The sequence below is a fragment of the Leucopleurus acutus genome (assembly GCF_964270905.1).
Source record: "Leucopleurus acutus genome assembly, chromosome: 16".
NCBI lineage: Eukaryota > Metazoa > Chordata > Mammalia > Artiodactyla > Delphinidae > Leucopleurus > Leucopleurus acutus.
Genome location: NC_139158.1, coordinates 38,665,692 through 38,685,307, shown reverse-complemented (window position 1 = coordinate 38,685,307; position 19,616 = coordinate 38,665,692). Strand labels below are relative to the sequence as shown.

At 48.8% G+C, this 19,616-nt stretch overlaps 1 protein-coding gene across 2 annotated transcripts in view; it reads right to left on the bottom strand.

Moving 5' to 3' along the window:
• Positions 1–19,223, bottom strand: part of AXIN1 (axin 1) — a 54,456-nt gene extending 35,233 nt beyond the window's left edge. For both annotated transcript variants that reach the window (XM_082857918.1, XM_082857919.1), the window contains exons 1-2: positions 19,174–19,223; positions 14,374–15,334 (exon numbers count right to left, since the gene is read on the bottom strand). In XM_082857918.1, the coding sequence (XP_082714044.1) occupies positions 14,374–15,251 (878 nt within the window). In that variant the 5' untranslated portion in view covers positions 15,252–15,334; positions 19,174–19,223. The remainder of the gene's footprint in view (positions 1–14,373; positions 15,335–19,173) is intronic.
• Between the last annotated feature and the right edge of the window lie 393 nt (positions 19,224–19,616).

Genomic DNA, 19,616 nt, shown 5'->3' with positions numbered 1-19,616 from the left:
AACCACAAGGGAAGCAGCGGCTTCCTTGAGATAAAAGTCAGGGGTCTCAGGACGGGGATGTGAACGCTGTACTCAAGGGCACAGGCGGGCGGGTGGATTCCGCACATCTTGCAGGTGTTTTCTAAGAACTCGAGTCATTTCTTTCAGTACATATTTATCAAGAGCAGACCTGCAAGACAGTATCTTAAGCCAAGGACAAATAAGACTAAGACACAGTCCTCCTCAAAGGGCTCTGAGCTGTTTAAAGCTCAATCTGAAAGCCATTTCAATGTGCTTTTACCATCTCCCACCAGCACAACTCAGGGTCCCCAACAATCTCCAGGTTGCTAGACGTAAGGACACCAGCCCCCATCTCACATCACCTATCAGCAGTGCCGACGGCTACTCAACCCATCTTTCTTGGTGCACTTTCTTCATTTGGTCTCCAAGACCCCATACTCCGCTGGTTTCCTCCAACCTCACTGCCAGGTCTCTGCAACCCTAGGCAGTGGAAAGCCGCCAGAGGCCTTCTTGTCTCTATCTACGTTCGCTCACTGGGGGGGGTCACAACAAGGCTCACGGCTCCAAATACCATCAATACACTGACAATTTGAGAGAGACCAAAGCAGAAGCCGCAGTCTCAGAAATGCCAAGTCACCTCTCTGCGCTCTCCTCCCACCCCTCGCCCCTCGGCCACTCTGCCCCAGCTAGGCTGCCTTTCCTACTTGCTCTTCCCTCGTCCTCCTCCAGGTACACGGTCTGTGCTCTCACCTTCTTCAGGCTTTGCTCAAAAGTCACCCTCCAGAATGAGACCCTCTCTGGCCACTCCTGTGAAAATGGCTCCCTCTGCCCCAACTTAAACTGCACCATCTGAAATGCTCAGTATTTTACTTGCGTTCTCATCTTGTATCTCTCCCTGTTAAAAGTGTAAGCTCCACAATTGGAGGGATTTTTATCTGCTTTGTTCACTAGTGAATCTCCAGCTTCTAGAAGAGTATATGGCACATGGAGGACACTCAATGAACGAATGAATCTGTATTTCTGTCAATTCTCCTTTTAAAGGGGCAGCTGTATTGGGGCCACACAGAGTCATCTTTTCCTGTCTGCTCAGACACAGCTTTTCTTGGTCATATGTGGACCGCTGTCCTTGAGCCCCCCTTTTGTTCTCCAAAACTCCAAAACACCGATCGTAATAGTCTGCTGAGAACATCCAGTTATTTTACCAGCAAAACGAGTTTATTCAGGAATAGCAGAGAATTGCAATTCAGGACGACAATGCTATAGCAAAAACTACAGGCAAGTCCAGCAAACAAAAGAGAGGAGTGTTACTTTATAGAGAAAAGGAGGAAGCTGAGAGGGGTGCTTTGAACCAAAGTCCCTTGGAGGAAAGCAAGAGTTCAGGGTGGTGATGGATTCCTATTGGCTGAGCTGCAAGGGTTCCAACAGGCTGGGCTTGGCGCTGGGCAAGAACTCTTCCTTCCTCCTGCAGGGGCAGTAAAGTAGATACCTCCCTGCTGGGAATGCAAGGTACCTCTCTTCCTGCGCGGTCTCTAACTGAGGTGGAGTGTAGGGCATCAGAGTTCCCCTTCTGGACTCCAGACTTTAAATGAGGTTTCCTTTATTCAGTTTCACAAGTCCATTGCCAGCATAGGGATCAACTGTCCTCAGATGAACAAACAGTCCTCAAGAAGATTCAGTAAGAAATCCAAGAATTACACAAGAATGAGATACAGCATCCATATCTTCCCCAAGACACCAACCCTTCAGCCGTGCCTAATTCAGGCAAGCTTAACACACAGAACAAATGTGCTCCTGACAAGTTATATGTATGCATATAATTTTTATCCACTGAATAATCTCAAGGGTACTAAAGGCATCCCAAAGAGAATTCTCATTGAGAAAGAAAGAATCGGACTTCCCTGGTGGCACAGTGGTTAAGAATCCACCTGCCAATGCAGGGGACACGGGTTCGAGTCCTGGTCCAGGAAGATCCCACATGCCGCGGGGCAACTAAGCCTGTGGGCCACAACTACTGAGCCTGCACTCTAGAGCCCGCAAGCCACAACTACTGAAGCCCGTGTGCCTAGAGCCCATGCTCCGCAACAAGAGAAGCCACTGCAATGAGAAGCCCACACAGCGCAACAAAGAGTAGCCCCCGCTCGCAGGAACTAGAGAAAGCCCACATGCAGCAACAAAGACCCAACTCAGCCAAAAATAAATAAATTAAATATAAATAAATTAAAAATAAATAAATAAACTCTTCCCAAACTGACATGAGTTAAAAAAAAAAAAGAATCCTTCCACAATGTTACCACCTACAAATTACATATTTTACAGTCATCACATTAGATCATCGCTAAACAGCAGTGCTCCACATCTCCTTTTCCTTCACTGACTTCCCAAAGAATTCCCATTTGTATTTAAAATAAGTTTTGCAAACTAGGCCCAGCTCTATAGCCATAGGAAAAAGGAGCAGTCTTTCTCCCACATATGCAGGACTTCTTGACACAACCCACCATGTCTCCCTACTGAGGGGTGGGTAGGGGCATGATGTTAATGTGAAAGTTAATACACAGAACCCTCACTTAAAATGGAGATGGGGGAATTCCCTGGCAGTCCAGTGGTTAGAACTCCATGCTCTCACTGCCAAGCACCCAGCTGCAATCCCTGGTTGGGGAACTAAGATCCCACAGGCTGGGCAGTGTGGCCAAAAAATAAATAAATAAAAATAATAAAATGGAGTTGGGAGGCCAGGAAAGGGAGCCCTCACACCCTACCATCATCAATTGCAGACCCAACAGGAAGAGATATACCTTTGCATCTCCAACATGAAGAAGGACTACCCAGCAGGACCGAGAGAGAATTTCTCTTTGCCTGGCAACAGCTCAGCCAATGAAAAGCCACTGTACTCTGAACTCCCAGTTTCCTCCAATGGGCTCTTTGTTTATAGCAGCCCCTCCCAACTCCTCCGTCTCCTGTATAAAAGAAGTTCCTCTCCTTTGTTCTCTGGACTTGTCTGTGGTTCGCTATAGACTGCATGTCCCAAATTGCAATTCTTTGCAATAAACCCATTTTCTGGTAAAATAACTGGCTGTTATATTGTTTTAGGTCAACACCAGAAAGATTTTTAAATGCTGATCCATGAACAATTAAAAAAAAAAGATGATTTCGTCTTTTTAGAGTATATATTCAGAAAACAAGAGCAAGAGAAATTTAGTAGAAAGAGCTGAAAACACAACAAAAGAAAACAAACAGAAAATAGGAGAAGAAGAAACAAAATTTAAAGGATCATTCCAAATGGTCCCACATCTAAATAACACAGGCTCCAAAATGAGAAAAGTAATGAGAAGTATTTTGACAGGGACTTTTTAAGCCAATGCAACATAAGGGAAGATTTATGTCAGAAAATCAAATGAAAAAATTCAACAACCATAACTTTAAAACACACACACACAAAAATGGCACAAGAAAGAAAATGCTTGGTCCAACTTGGCTCAGCAATGAAAACACCAAATATGGATGTAAACCAAACCCAGAATGTGTTAATAATCAGGCCAGGTGGTGGGGAAAGGAGAGCATCCACAGAGACTGGCTCAGGGCAGATGCCCCAAGGACAGCAGTATGAGCACATCACTCAGAAAGGGGGGTGTGATGGACTGAGAGTCTACATCCCCCAGATTCTGATGTGGAGGCCCTTACCCCCCCATGTGGCTGTATTTGGAGATGGGGCCTCTAAGGAAGTCACATGGTTAAATGAAGTCATGAAAGTGGGGCCCTGATCTGACAGGATCATTGCCCTTAACCAGAAGAGATGCTGGAGAGCTGTTTCTCTCTCCACACAGACACACTGAGAAAAGGCCATGTGAGCAAACCATGAGAAGAATGGAATGAAACCTACCTTGCCAGCGCTTTGGTCTGGGACCTCCAGCCTCCAGAACCGTGAGAAATAAATGTCTGTTGTTTAACCCCCAAGTCTATGATATTTTGTCCTGGCAGCCTGAGCTAATACACTAGGGTAAGACACAGTTGGAAGCGGCCATCCTGGAAAGGCCAGAGGGTCATGAGACTGCTAAATTTAGTTATCAGCCTTTTAGCATTATTGGAATTTTTCCTTCTCTCCATTGTTTCAATAAAAATTAAAATTAATTAAAATACTGGTATAGGGACTTCCCTGGTGGTCCAGTGATTAAGACTCTGTGCTTCCAATGCAGGAGGTGCGGGTTTGATCCCTGGTCAGGGAACTAAGATCCAGCATGCCACGCTCAATGTGGCCCAAAACACACAAAACAAAACAAAACTGGTATAGCAGTGCAAACATTAAGAAGACCGAAGATCATACTAAAAGGAAACATTTATATGCATCCTTTTAAAAGAAAAAATATGCTGTTGAAAAACTGCACATAATTCACACCCTCTTGTGATATATCTTTGTATATATTTTAATAACATACTTTCGAATTACAAAGGTTTATGTTTTATAGGAATTTGGAAAATGTCGAAAAACAAAAAGAAGAAAATAGAAAGCCTATGTTCTCCAACCATGCAGAAAAAAAATCCCTGTGCAATCAATCCTGCTATTAGACATTCAAGTTACTCTAACTGCTGGCTATTACACGCAACGTTCTTTATGATTTTTTTTTTTTTTTTTTTTTTTTTTTTTTTTTTTTTGCGGTATGTGGGCCTCTCACTGTTGTGGCCTCTCCCGTTGCGGAGCACAGGCTCTGGACGTGCACGCTCAGCGGCCATGGCTCACGGGCCTAGCCGCTCCTCAGCACGTGGGATCTTCCCGGACCGGGGCACGAACCCGTGTCCCCTGCATCGGCAGGCGGACTCTCACCCACTGCACCACCAGGGAAGCCCTATGATTATTTTAAAATATTTGTTCAAGAGAAGACACTGGCCCTACAGACTAAAAATGAGCCGGTGATCCAGAGAGGGTCAATACCAGATAAAAGCACGTTAAAGATTTGAAGGGCACAAGGCTGGATGAGCAGAGGGCCAGGGAATGGGAGCCTCCTGCTGCTGGGGGCTGAGAAGGGTGCCCACCCAGCGACACAACGCAGGGCTCACCTCTATCCATCATCAAAACTGGAGGAGTTTGGTCCAAACTAAAGAGCTGAGTCCAGTTGCTACAAAGAGTTTCACCAGTTCTGAGAAGGCTTGTGGGCTGAGGCTGTAATCCACCCAGGGGAGGGGTGAGGAGGGGTGAGCCTGAAGCCCTTCACATGCACGCACAAGGTCCTGTGAACGGCCTCTTTGAAGACTGCGTTTATTTTCACAAAATCAGACAGCCAGCCTGAGTTCCAGGAAGGGACTGAAGAGATTTACTGAGTTGTTTCCTCAGAGCAAACACTTTTTGGAATTAATGAGCTCTGAGAGGACACTGAGTGGCTCACAAAAACGTGCATTTGTACTGATGTGACATGGGGGAAAAATAAAGCAACGATTTTCTTACACACACACACGTACTCGGCCTCAAGCTGGACTGAAGAAAGAATTATTAGACTGCCTTCCTTTCCTAAATGAACAACCACTACTTGGCCAAATTCCATTATTTCTAATGACTGCTGGGTAAACTGGTGTAAATGAAGTCAGGATTCTAGAAGAGAATAACAGAGCCAGTGAGTATGAATCAAATTCCAGCCTCTGTGACGCTAACTGATGCACAAACCTGCGAACTGGCTGATCCCCCAGCAGCTGATGCACAGAAGACACACGTGACCAGCCGCCAGCCCAGCCTCCCCAACCCAGCGGCCAGGCGGCAGAACCACGGGCGGCGTGGGCCTCGCAGACCGCTGTCTCTGTAGGCACTTCCCTTTCATAAACCCACCAACGTGGAGCCCCAGACAAAGGGGCCTCTCTATTCCAAAATTCTTCAGGCTGACAGCTAACTGCACTTCCCGGACTTTGTCGAAACATGTCATCAAAGACTACAGAGTTTTGGGGCTTCCCTGGTTGTCCAGTGGTTAAGAATCCGCCTTCCAATACAGGGGACGTGGGTTCAATCCCTGGTCGGGGAACTAAGATCCCACATACCATGGGGCAACTAAGCCCATGTGCTGCAACTAATGAGCCCATGCGCCAGAACTAGAGAGAGGCCCGCGCGCCCCCCCCGCGCTGCAACGAAAGATCCCACGTGCCGCAACTAAGACCTGACGCAGCCAAAAATAAATAAATAAATGAATAAATAAACAAACAAATATTAAAAGAAAAAGGCTGGGCTTCCCTGGTGGCGCAGTGGTTGAGAATCTGCCTGCTAATGCAGGGGACACAGGTTCGAGCCCTGGTCTGGGAAGATCCCACATGCCGTGGAGCAACTAAGCCCGTGAGCCACAACTACTGAGCCTGCGCGTCTGGAGCCTGTGCTCCACAACGAGAGGCTGCGATAGTGAGAGGCCCGTGCACCGCGATGAAGAGTGGCCCCCGCTTGCCACAACTAGAGAAAGCCCTCGCACAGAAACGAAGACCCTACACAGCCAAATAAATAAATAAATAAAAAGGAAAAAAAAGAAAAAGGCTACAGAGTTTTATATGACTAAAACAGAGAAAAAATATTTTTTGACTCTCCTGTAACTAGTTTAAAAACTTTTATTAGCCAGCCTCCCCCCCCACTGATAGGCATGTAAAATGCTCACAGTGTGCTGGTACCACAACAGGGTCTCCCGTGGACACGCTGTGTCACAGGAGCCTGGGGTGCAGTCCAGGGGCAGTGGGAAGTCCCCGCGTCATGGAAGAAGGAAGAGCATAGTCAGACCTGCATCTAGAAAGGTCCCTTTGGGCACTGTGGGGAGAAAAGACTGAGGCAGAGGCTCACCCAGAAGGCTCTGCGGGTCCAGGAGGAGGGTGGGGGGGCCGGAGTGCAGACAGCAAGAGGCAGAGGGTTCAGCATACATTCGGATGGGGAATCAGGTGGACCACGTTGACCTGGTAGATGGTGGTGCCACTTCTGGAGGTAAGGATGGCCACGAGAGGAGCAGGTTTGGGGTGGGGAATTAACATGCCTCACTCTCAGGAAATATGATTATTAAAATCGGAATGTGTCATTCGCTACTTTGAAATCATTTGTAACCCAGATACAAATTTCACCAACATCTAGCAGACCACTAAGTTCAGATGATGATGAAGAACCACACAAGGATGTGAAACTCCCTGAGCACCTGCTGTGTGCACTGAGCCTGCTGTGTGCGGGCACCCCTAGGGGTCAGCTCATAGAACCTCCCTGACAACCTCATTGGGCAGGCCCTTACTTCATTGTCCCCATTTTTACAGAAAAGCTCAGAGAGGTGAAGTAACTTCCCCACCATCACACAACCAGGAGAAGGCTGACCCAGAAGACACAGCCTGTGGAAAAGTCACCAAGTGAGGGGTCCTTAAGTGAAACCACTGAGATTAATGTTCTCCCATTCAGCCAGCAAGGGGAATGGGAAGATTTGTAAACTCCTGTCTTTGTTTTTTCAGTTGCGCCACATGGCTTGTGGGATCTTAGTTCCCTGACCAGGGATTGAATCCAGGCCCTAGGAAGTGAGAGCGTGGAGTCCTAACCATTGGACCGCCAGGGAATTCCCTGTCAACTGTCTTGAGAGCCCCACAGCTGCACACTAGGGCCTGTCTGAAAACATCTCCAGTGAACAACCTTGGGATCATCTGTTCAGTTAAAGGAATTCATCCAGTTGGACAAGTTACATACCTGGAAGGTGACAAGGGACTGGCAGCAGGGCCATGCTCTCTTCCCTAGCTTCGTGCCCCACATTTAAGAGTGACTAAAAGCACAGCAGTAGGAAGAAAGAGGGGGAAGGCCACAGGGAGAGCCACACTTTACAAATGAGTCACCTTCCATCACAAATGACCTAAAAATTCAACAGTGAAGAGTATTTGCTGAAGGTCAAATCAAACAGGCTCACTATTAACGGGACCAGTGTCCTGAGACCCCCACCACCAAGGCCACTGCCACCCTTTGGACTGGAGCCCCTTGGCAGCCAAGTGCCAGAGTCACCGCCCCAACCCCACCCGCTGCACTGGAATGCCAACCAGAAACCCCAGATCAATCTCACTTTTCCACCTTCCACATGAAACTATACACATTTGGGTGCTTCCTCTTTTTACATTTCCTTTAAGCCATTTACCAGAAATACAGTTGATAAGGCAACAAACAAGTCAGGTAGTTCCTCAGTCTGGAGAGGAAGGGTTAGTCACCCACCCTTCAAAGGACCCACAAGTCGCTGAGTTATTCCTGCTACAAACACCATCTGTGCTCCACTCTCCGGCCACGGCCGCGATGACCAGCCCTGACCAAGAGTGCCTCACTGGCTGGCCCACCAGGAAGCCATAAGGAAATATCAGCTGGACCCTGTCCTCGGGGAACTTCTCAGTGAGGGAGGTAGTGAAGAGAAATGGAAAGCATCTGCTGCTGTTAGACATTAAAACCAGCAGTGAGGGACTTCCCTGGTGGCCCAGTGGTTAAGAATCCGCCTGCCAATGCAGGGGACATGGGTTCGAGACCTGCTCCAGGAAGATCCCACATGTCGCGGAGCAACTAAGCCCGTGCGCCACAACTACTGAGCCTGCGCTCTAGAGCCCGCGAGCCACAACTACTGAAGCCCGTGCGCCTAGAGCCCATGCTCTGCAACGAGAAGCCACCGCGATGTGAAGCCCACACACTGCAACGAAGAGTAGCCCCCGCTAGCTGCAACTAAAGAAAGCCCGTGTGCAGCAACAAAGACCCAATGCAGCAATAAAAAATATATATATAAAATGAATAAATAAATCTTTTTTAAAAAAAGAATTGCCTTCTAATGCAGGGGACGTGGGTTTGATCCCTGGTCAGGGAGCTAAGATCCCACACACCACGGGGCAACTAAGCCCACGCACTACAACTACTGAGCTCACGCTCCTCTACGAGAGAGCCCGTGTGCCGCAAACTACAGAGCTCATGCGCCCTGGAGTCTGCGCGCCACAGCTAGAGAAGAGAAAATCCACACGCCACAACTAGAGAGAAGGCCCACGACCCACAATGATAGCCCACACACCACAACAAAAGATCCTGCATGCCTCAACTAAGACCCGATGCAGCCAAAAATAAATTAAATAAATAAATATTTTTTAAAAAAAAACAGCAGCGATATAGACAAGGTCCTACTGAAGAGCATAGGGAATTGTATTCAATATCCTGAGATAAACCATAATGGAGAGGCTTCCCTGGTGGTCCAGTTGGTAAGATGCTACGCACCCAATACAGGGGGCCCAGGTTCTATCCCTGGTAGGGAACTAGATCCCACATGCATGCCACAACTAAGAGCCTGCATGCTGCAACTAAACATGCCACAACCAAGAGCCCACATTCTGCAACTAAGACCCAGTGCAGCCAAATAAATAAACAAATAAATATTTTAAATGATAAAAAATAGGAATCCCCTGGTGGCACAGTGGTTAAGAATCCACCTGCCAACGCAGGGGACACGGGTTCGAGCCCTGGTCTGGGAAGATCCCACATGCCACAGAGCAACTAAGTCCGTGCACCACAACTACTGAGCCTGCACTCTGGAGCCCGCAAGCCACAACTATTTAAGCCCGTGCTCCTAGAGCCTGTGTTTGCAACAAGAGAAGCCACCTCAAGGAGAAGCCCACATACCACAACAAAGAGTAGCCCCCACTCATCACAACTAGAGAAAGCCTGTGCGCAGCAATGAAGACCCAACGCAGCCAAAAATAAATAAATAAATATATTTTTAAAAAATAAAAATAAAAATTGGGTTGCCTTTAAAAAAACATAATAGAAAAGAATATAAAAAAGAATGCATATTTTGGGACTCCCCTGGTGGCACAGTAGTTAAGAATCCGCCTGCCAAGGCAGGGGACACAGATTCGAGCCCTGGTCCAGGAAGATCCCACGTGCCATGGAGCAACTAAGCACGTGTGCCACAACTAGTGAGCCTGTGCTGTAGAGCCCGCGAGCCACAACTACTGAACCCACGCGCCTAGAGCCCGTGCTCCGCAACAAAGACAAGCCACAGCAATGAGAAGCCCACGCACCGCAACAAAGAGTAGCCCTCGCTCGCTGCAACTAGAGAAAGCCTGTGCACAGCAACGAAGACCCAACGCAGCCATAAATAAATAAATAAATTTATTTATTTACAAAAAGAATGCATATATATGTATAACTGAGTCACTTTGCTGTACAGCAGAAATTAAGACAACATTGTAAGCCAACTGTACTTCAATTAAAAAAAGAGAGAGAGGGGTTTCCCTGGTGGTCCAGTGGTTAAGAATCCGCCTTCCAATGCAGGGGACGTGGGTTCGATTCCTGGTCGGGGAACTAAGATCCTGCATGCTATGCGGGGCAACTAAGCCTGCATGCCACAACTAGAGAGAAGCCCGTGCGCCGCAACAAAGAGCCCGCGAGCCGCAACGAAACTCCCGCGTGCTGCAACTAAGACCTGATGCAGCCAAAAAGAAAGAAAGAAATTTTTTTTTTAAAAAAAGAGAGAGACAAAAGAAAACCAGCAGCAATCACTAAGCACAGGTGGTTGAAGGGCTGAAGATGGCTTGACTCAGGCCTGACCAACCAGGCCCAACACAGCCCCTGGAGGCCAGGCCAGGCCAAGCTTCCGAGCCTGCTAATGTCTTACAGACCCTGGTCCCCCAGGCCAAAGCATTAAGTATATAAACAGCCAAAACACCTTCAGAGGACCCTCTGCCAATTCACACCAAATTTAAATGGTGCGTATGAACCAACCAAAGTTATGTTCAAAGTTCCACTGAAAAAGGGCAATAAAGACTGTGAAAGTCTTCCACACAAAGAATAGAAGAGCAGCAAGTTATTCTGTGACCCCTCAGCCCTGGGCTCTTTATCCTAGTCACCGCAGGTGACTAGGATAAATGCAGAAAAAAGCCAGGGGCATCCCTGTTTTCTCAGTTTTGACAAAGACCCACATAAAAGGCTCATTTACCATCTCTCAAGTCAGCGATCTGAAAAGATCTGAAAAACAGCCGTGTGCACACATGTGAAGCAAATGAGGACTGTTGCTCAGGCCTCCCGCCAGGGAACAGGGAGCCTGGACGACACCAGTGAGCACAGTGGGAGCAGCCTCCTGGCTGACACACTCCTCCACGCAGAATCAATGCTGAGAGAAGCACCTGCTGCTGCAGGAAACACATCCCCTGAGCTGAGGTTCCCACCCGGCTCCTCCTCCTGGCAGCGGGCATTCACTAGCTGCCTATTCACTACCCACTCTCCTCCTCCCTTCCCCGACCCCAATCTTCCCCTGAAGGACCACTCCCCCTGCTGAAGCGTGGTGATGCTGTCTGAATGGGGCACCCCACTTTTCTTCTGGGGTGGCCCTATTTGGTGTAAGCCCAAGAGCAGAGCCTCAACCCTTGCACAGTGATTATGCTGGAGTGGGCAGGACACACTGGCACACAGCACCCCCAGCCACTCAGGGCAAACTGCAGAACGTTCCTTCAGTGGGAAGCATCTGTTTACAAAACAAGGGAGCCAACCTGAGAGCGAAGCTGGCCGCAGGAAGGCAGAGGCAAAGAAGCATTCAGAAACGGGACAGTTTCTTACAAAAACGAACGTAATCTCAGCATATAATCCAGCAATTGTGCTCCTTGATATTTTACCCAAAGGAAATGAAAACTCACGTCCACACAAAAACCTGCACACAGGTGTTTACCGCAGCTTTAGTCATAACTGCCAAAAACTGGAACCATCAGGATGTCCTTCAGCAGGTGAATGGATAAGTAAACTGTGGTCTATCCAGACAATGCAATATTATTCAGTGTTAAAAAGAAATGAGCTATCAAGCCACGAAAAGACACTGAAAAACCTTAAAAGCATATTACTAAGTGAAAGAAGCCAATATGAATAGGCTACATACTGTATACTTCCAGCTACATGGTATTCTGGAAAAGGCAAAACTGTGGAGACAGTAAAAAGATCGGTGGTTGCCAGGGGTTGGGGGCTGGAGAGGTTAAACACGCCGAGCACAAAGGAAACTACCCTGTTTAGAGTGATAGATACAAGTCACCGAGAGGGAACCCTAATGTAAGCTATGGACTGTAGGTGATTAGTGTAGGCTCATCAGCTGTAACAAATGACCACCCTGGTGGGGGGATTGTGATAGTGGGGGAGGCTGTGCATGTGTGGGGGGAGGGGTATATGGGAAACCTCTGTACCTTCCTCTTAATTTTGCTGGTAACCTAAAACTTCTCCGAAAAAAGAAATAAGTCTTTGAAAGAAAAATGGCTGGAGTCCGAATCAAACCACATCTGAAGCTGGGCCTGCCTCTGGACTTTTCACTTACCTGAGCCAACCAATCCCCTTCAGTGTTTAAGCCGGGGTGGGCTGGCTTTTCTGTGACTTTCACACTAATGCATCCTAACTGCACACCCTTGCAGAGCAAGTAGAATGTGCTGGACTCCATATCCTGCTAGTGCTGATGAACAATGACCCTGACACAGGGGACTGTCCACCCGCACAACCGCAAAGGCAGCCCCCAGAAGGACGGGGTCTGAGCACAGGCAGGACTCGTGAACGCCAGACTCCCACGGCCACCAGCAGCTCCACGAGAGGCAAGTTAAAAACGAACATGTATGAGTCCTTACAGCAACATATTCTATTAATTTGATAGTAAAGGTTATTTATTACAAATAGAGCAAACCAAAGAGAAAAAAAGCAAAGTTGCTGCTATGACCGACCCCGACTGAGAACTGAAAAGTGTGCAGACTGGCTGGTTGGGGGAGGGGTGGCACGCAGGAATTTCTAAAATTAGAAATCAGAATTGAGCTCAATTTGTTTTTCCCTGCAGCCCAGGCCTCAAATTTAATCCCATTTTTAAACTGTTCTAATCAAATATGACAACTTAAAGGTTAGGTCTGAAAAGCTGTGTCAGTTACTAGCCTTACCTATCAGGATAATTTTATAGTATATTCTGCCCTAAAAAGATTGCTAAATCAATAAGGTTTAAAGACAGTGAGCAAAAGGCCCACAAAAGTTACCTAAGCAGTGTATCTTCAATCACATCACTTAAAGGACATTTAAACCTTAAAAATGTTTAATCCTGTGTTTTATCAGCAAGTGACCAATTTCTCTGCCACAGTAAGCCTGAAGAAGTGATCTGCGCTTTTACTAACTCCACGGGAGAGGCCCAGCACTTGGGGATGTGCTTGCAGACTCTTGATTAAATCAGCAGGGCCACAGGAATTCCAGGCTTTCAAAGTTTCACAGGCAGGAGTATCCAGAACCAGCTACAGGGAAATGAGTGAGAACCGAAGTGCCCACTAAAATCGGCAACAGGCTCCAACTTGAGACCAAATAAACTTCCAGCAACCACAGAAAAGAGAACGAAGAAACAGGTTTCCAAAGTGGTAACAACTTCCCGATAGCACCACTCCACGCCTCCAAAGCCGCATATGTGCCCACGTGCAAAGACTGTGATCACAACTTCAGAATGCTGGGAACTGAATACACAACAGCACAACTCATTTTCTTGGCGGGAGAAAGGTCCAATCCTGGAGCCACAACCACTTTGGAAGTTCCCAAAGTGCTCGGACAACTTGAAGCACATCAGCCTCCTCACCACCACCCCCCCCCCCGACCTCTAGGAAGAACCTTATAAGACAGTTACAAAATGCAATGATCCAGAATTCTCTGCGTACTGATGCACTGAAATGTCCACTCTTCTCTTTATTCAGCCAAAAGGATTATGTCTGCCAGGTAAACCACCTTCTGTGCAAGAGGACACAAATTTTACTGCTAAAGGGTAAGGTTTAGGGACTCCCCTGGTGGCACAGTGGTTGAGCGTATGCCTGCCAATGGAGGGGACACAGGTTCGATCCCTGGTCCGGGAAGATCCCACATGCTGCGGAGCAACTAAGCCCGTGTGCCACAACTACTGAGCCAGCGAGCCACAACTACTGAAGCCCACGCACCTAGAGCCCGTACTCTGCAACAAGAGAACCCACTGCAATGAGAAGCCAGTGTACTGCAACAAAGAGTAGCCCCCCCGCTTGCCGCAACTAGAGAAAGCCCGCGCGCAGCAACGAAGACCCAACGCAGCCATAAATAAATAAATAAATAAGTAAATTTATTAAAAAATTAAAAAATAAAAATAAAGGGTAAGGTTTAAATGTCATATCACTTCTAAGAATTCCAATGTTCCTAATGACTTACAAAACCATATATTTTAGGCTGTTCTTGATAAAAGTGCCCTCAAAATACAAACATTAAAAACATCTAATGACAAACGTGAAGGCATCATGAGTAAAGAGTAAAACCACAATTTGCCCCAGCTCCAGGAGTCCACCCACTTTGGGGCTGAAGGACAAGACCTTTCCCTGCTAGTTCTCCAGGTCTTGGAGGTGAGCACAGAAACGGAGGCCTCGGGTCGGACTCACCTGAACTCTCTGCCTTCGCTGTACCGTCTACTTGAGGAGGCCCTCGGGGCGGCGGTTTCCAGGAGCAGCTTCTGCGTGAGCCTGCCGGGGGGAGCAGGGTCTCTGCCATCGTCTTCGTCTACGTCTTGGTCACATTTCCATTCCTCATCTTCGTTCAAAGTGGGTAGGTATCCAGGTACTCCCTTCCCTGTCCCCGACCCGGAGCTCTGGTCACTGCAGAGCTTTGGGCTCTCCGAGCCTGTCCTCGTGTACTCCAAATAAATATCGGACTTAAGGAACGAGGGGTAGGTGTTCTCCTCCATGGTAGACTGGATTTCCGTCTGGGCCTGGTCGAACATGGCAGGATCAATCTGCTGCTTCATGATGCAGTCCTTTATGAAGCTCTTGGTGGCTGGCTTGGTCTGCCTGGACACAATGCCATTGTTATCGAGGATGTACTTGCGGTAGATAGCTCTGGCCAGCTTCAGCCTCTTCTCCTCATTCGAGTCACAGGGCTCCAGTTTCCTGAAGCCGCTGCAGGCAAACCAGAAGTCCAGGAGATCAGCACAGTCCTCCTGCTTCAGAAAAGTTCTAAACAGGTTTATCCCGTCTTGATCATCCAGTAGGGAGTGCAGCGACTCGGCCCACTTCAAGTACGGAGGGGTGGGCGAAGCGCTGCCCTCAGGCTCGTACCCCAGGTCCAGATCTGAGCGCCTCGGAGTGGCTGTTGAAGTCTCACCTTTAATCCCGGCACCTTTCCCAGAGCAGAAGCTGTGGCTGATGGGCCTGGGGTCCGTGGACACCAGTTCACCCTCCTCACCAGGCACTGGGGGTCGGGGGGCATCTTCGGTGAAACTTGCTCCGAGGTCCAAGGGGAAACCCTGCTCTTGGATATTCATTTTGGGACTCTGTGCGTCAATGAACAATGAGCGCTGCACCCTAATACATCAGTACTTACAGCTCCAAAGTGAATCAATCTGTCCTGTTGAAACCATTAAGAGGACAAGGATTAGGAAAGGTGGGTCCATGGAAACATGACCACAGAGGTTTTCTCAAGACAAGACTCGCAATGATGCCCTCCCGCTCGAACTCAAAGCCAGAAATTCAGTTTAAATTTTCAATCTTTTGTCACAAAAAAGGTTTGTACTATATTAGAACAATTTCTGGAAACTTTTCCAACTACAGGAATGCCTCTGGCACTAAGAAATGAATGTCCAGAACACAGAGAGCGCCACTACCCTCAAGTGTCATTCTGTGAGAACAAAGAGAGACTAGCAGCCCATCCCAGCTACAGAGCTGCATGGCCAGTCCCTCTCCTCAGGCTCCAGGAAGGCAGAAGGACTGGAGGAAAGAGAGGTGCTTCTGGTCCTCCCAGCTGTATAAACCTCACATGAAAGACGAGGATGTGTATCTGAGTAGAACAGGGTCGCTGTGATACTCAGATATGGCACATCACTCACCAGCAGGCAGGCGGTCTGCTCTCCACTCCACACTCTCCAGGCCCACAGCCACTGTGCTTCCTGCTGCCCCATTACTTCACACTTACTGTGCCTCACAACATATGCGAACACACAGCAACTTGTTCCTCTAAGTCTCAACACGCCCAAAGAGCAGTTAACCGTGGGTCGTTTTCAGCATCTTCAAGTGAGTGACCAAAGGACATCACTCACATGCACAGGCACAGGGGCCTTCTCACGCTGCCAATGATGTGGACAGTCTTTTTTTTTTTTTTGCGGGATCTTAGTTTCCTGACCAGGGATTGAACCTAGGCCCTCAGCAGTGAAAGCACGGAGTCCTAACCACTGGACCGTCAGGGAATTCCCGTGGACAGTCTTAAAAACGCTTCATCAGAAAGCTGCTCTCGACTTTAAAACCTTGCTTAAAAGGAAAGTGTCCTTCTGATAGCAAATGACAATTGAGTACTCTGAGGAGCAGAGAAGGTATAGAACAAACGAAATCCAAACACAATTAGCCAAGGAAGCATACAGCTCACATGATTCAACTCCATAAAATGAAAAACAAATTACCCACCGTCTTAGAGGTCAGGTGACTATGGGTTTTGTTTCTGCTGTCAGATGCCTGTCTTGTATGAGGGAGGACTGTCCTGGACCGGGACTCTGCCATGGTCTTTGGTCCTCCCTGTCACTGAGCCCACGAGCTCAGGCTACACCTCCCCACCTGGCCTGCTGGATGTAAGTGGTCTGCCTAGAAGGAGACTGGAGAGAAGCATGACAGGTCCAAATGCCTAAAGCACTGAACAAGCCAGAGGGAGCAGAGTGAAATCCTAAAACCTGGTACAAACACAAGGCGTGGATCTCCCCAGCCACCTCTCCACACTCTGGGTCCTGGCCTGCATGTAATCTGCCCCGGTACCTGCATTCTCACACTGCACACACTTCAGTTCACCTGCCAGCAGCTGCCAACAGCTAGAAGCATCTAGAGATGGAGGATGGGTCACAATTATTGTTCTGCAGCTAATGACTTTGTATGAAAACTAGAGTGTAGGCTGCAATCTCAGCCTCGGCAGGAACAGCCTGCTCCTTCGTCAAGGCCCACGGGCTGTGACACTCTGCTGCTCGTGGACCACTTCAACTGCAAAGTCCTTTTTTTGAGTCCCATCAACACGGAATGAGCACCTTTGATGTCTCCACACCAGTTCATGGATGTCTAGTGTCCTCCTGTCGGGGACACCATCTCAGGAAAGAGGACCCGCACCTGGTGCTCTGAGCCTTACAGATGGAGATACTCTAGTTCACTAGCCTTGAGAAAAAACCAAGTCACTGCGTTCTAACAGGAGGCTAATGACAAGTCACTGTCACTTATCTCTTAAAGTGCTTATGTCTTCCATGTAAATGATTTGTAGCAGCCTGATTTAAACATTTTCTGCAGGGCCCACAGCATCTAACACAACGTCTTGCAACTAATGGGCACCAATAAACACCTAATTCATTAACATTAAGGAAAACAACACTTGTCATAGACGCCAAATGTCAGCTCTTCACAGGTGCTGAAATAGCAGCAAATTCAAGATCTAGCCCTTTATTATAAAAATGTGCTGTCTTGGTAGCCTAACTTTTGATTTGTGTGAACACGTCCCCCTAATCATTTAAATTATTTTTTCATAGCCCAGAAGAAACATTTCTTAAACTTCACATATATTTTTGGCTGTCAAATGACAGAAGACCTTTGGTGTCCCTGGAAGCACACGAACATCTCTCCAAATTACTGCTGTTATTGAAACGTGCTCCAATTACCAAAATATCTGGGTTCCCACGGAGAAGTACAGCAAGCATTCAGTGTGCACACACATACATACCACAGATAAAGCAGTTACATTAATTCAGGTTAGAGTCAAACGCCCACAAACACGGAATCTGGCCAACAGCCTGTAATCACCATCAGTAAAGGGATTCCATAAAAGGAATCCACAACTCTGATAACTCATTGAAAATCACCTTCAGTCACTGCCTAGGTGCACCCTCTGGGTACCATGGCAGCCAGCTCAGTGCTATACGTGTGTGTATATTTATTTATTTTACTCAAATAGAACTTTAAAATTTTTGATTTATGTGGAGTGTGGAAATAATAGAGCATATTCTGACATATTCCCAACTGTCCATTAATTAAAGTCTTGAAGGGTTGGGACTACTGTTTTACATGTAATCTGTTCCCCCACCACCTAAATCCTCAATGACTAATGTAACCCAAAAAATCCACTTAGCTTTTCTGAAACTAGAAATCCAAGAAACATCAATACCTGCTGAAAAATCAAACAGAAACATTGTATTTTGCATGCTTTCCCATCCTTGTCCCTGAATAGAAGTTCCTAAAACTGAAACCCAGATACTGCTATCTTGGGAGGTCAGGTTTAGACTGTGTAAGTTCTCCAAAACAGGGCCTGGTCCAAGTACATCTGAGATTCTTCCTGAAGCAGCAGAGAACGTTAAGTACAAGCAAGAAGGAGGGGCTGAGATGCACAATAACTCTTTATTAATTATCTTAGAGATGGGCTGAGAAAAATCCCCAAAGGACTAATGTATTTTTCTCTTCTGTCCTCGAGGCTGAGCTATAAGTTTCACTGTCCTGACTATACAGCTCTGGTTTCATGAGCGACTGAATTCCAAAATGTAGGGCAGAGGTAGATTCTAAGATACACACCCAAGAGAGAGTTTTGGGGGCGAGGCATCAACCTGAAAGAGTAAAGCCCCTCAAGCAAGCCAAACCACAGCAGAGACCCAGATTCAGGCACCTCTGCCTCAGAGAGAGTGCCCTCCTTGGGTTTCACACTCACTCATTTCTACTTTTTGCTGGGGGAGGGGAAGGGACACTCCACTGTCCTGCTTATCTCCAGGATCTCTCTGCACCCCACCCACTCTGGCCGAACATGCCCCAGGCCCACAGACCACAGCACTGCAACCGGCACCATCCAATCAAACACATCAGCTGCAGACCCTGGTCTCTTCCAGGAGGACCCCCCCATTCCTTCTCACAATCCTGAGTATTCCTCACCCCCTTCAGCTCACCTACAGCAAGTGGCTGCCCCTTCTGAACCAAATCCCACTCTTCCCCATCCACAGGCTCCAGAGTCAACAGACCTTGCCTTCTGCATCACCTGCTAGCATCCCTTCCTAGACACACCCGACCTCCCAAGAGTGGACCCACACACCTTCCTCACACGCTCCAAGCCCGCACAGCCTCGGAGCCCGCACACCCTCCAAGCCCCTCTTCCGGGTCCCGCGCCTGGCCCGGCCTACGCGGCCTACAATGGGCGCCGCACAGGCCCGCGCCCCTCAGGAATGCGCGCCCGGCCGCAATACTCACCCGAGCGGCGGCGGCGGCGGGGCCCCGGGACCGGCTCCCAGAGCGGCGCGGCGCGGCGCAGCCCATGCGCTCAGCGGCGACGCGGCGGGCGGGACCGGGCGGGGGCGCGGCCCCGGGCGGCCCCCATCGCAGCGGCGGCGCGGCGGCCCGGAGGCGGGCGCGGGCAGGCCGCGGGGGCGCCGCCAAGGCCGGCCGCCCACTCCCACCGGCCTGCTCCGCGGGGACGCGGCTCCGGCCCGACTCCGGCCGGTCCGGTAGCGGCGGCGGCGGCGGCGGCGGCGGCGGCGGCGGCAGCGGCAGCGGCCGCGATCGCTTCCCCGAGCCGGGAGCCGAAGCTCACAGCGCCGAAGCCCAGGCCGGAGCGCCCCCGCCGGCGCCGTCCGGAAGTGCGGGGGCGGGGCCCGGAGCGTGAGGCGGGGCTTGGAGCGCGGGGGCGTGCCAAG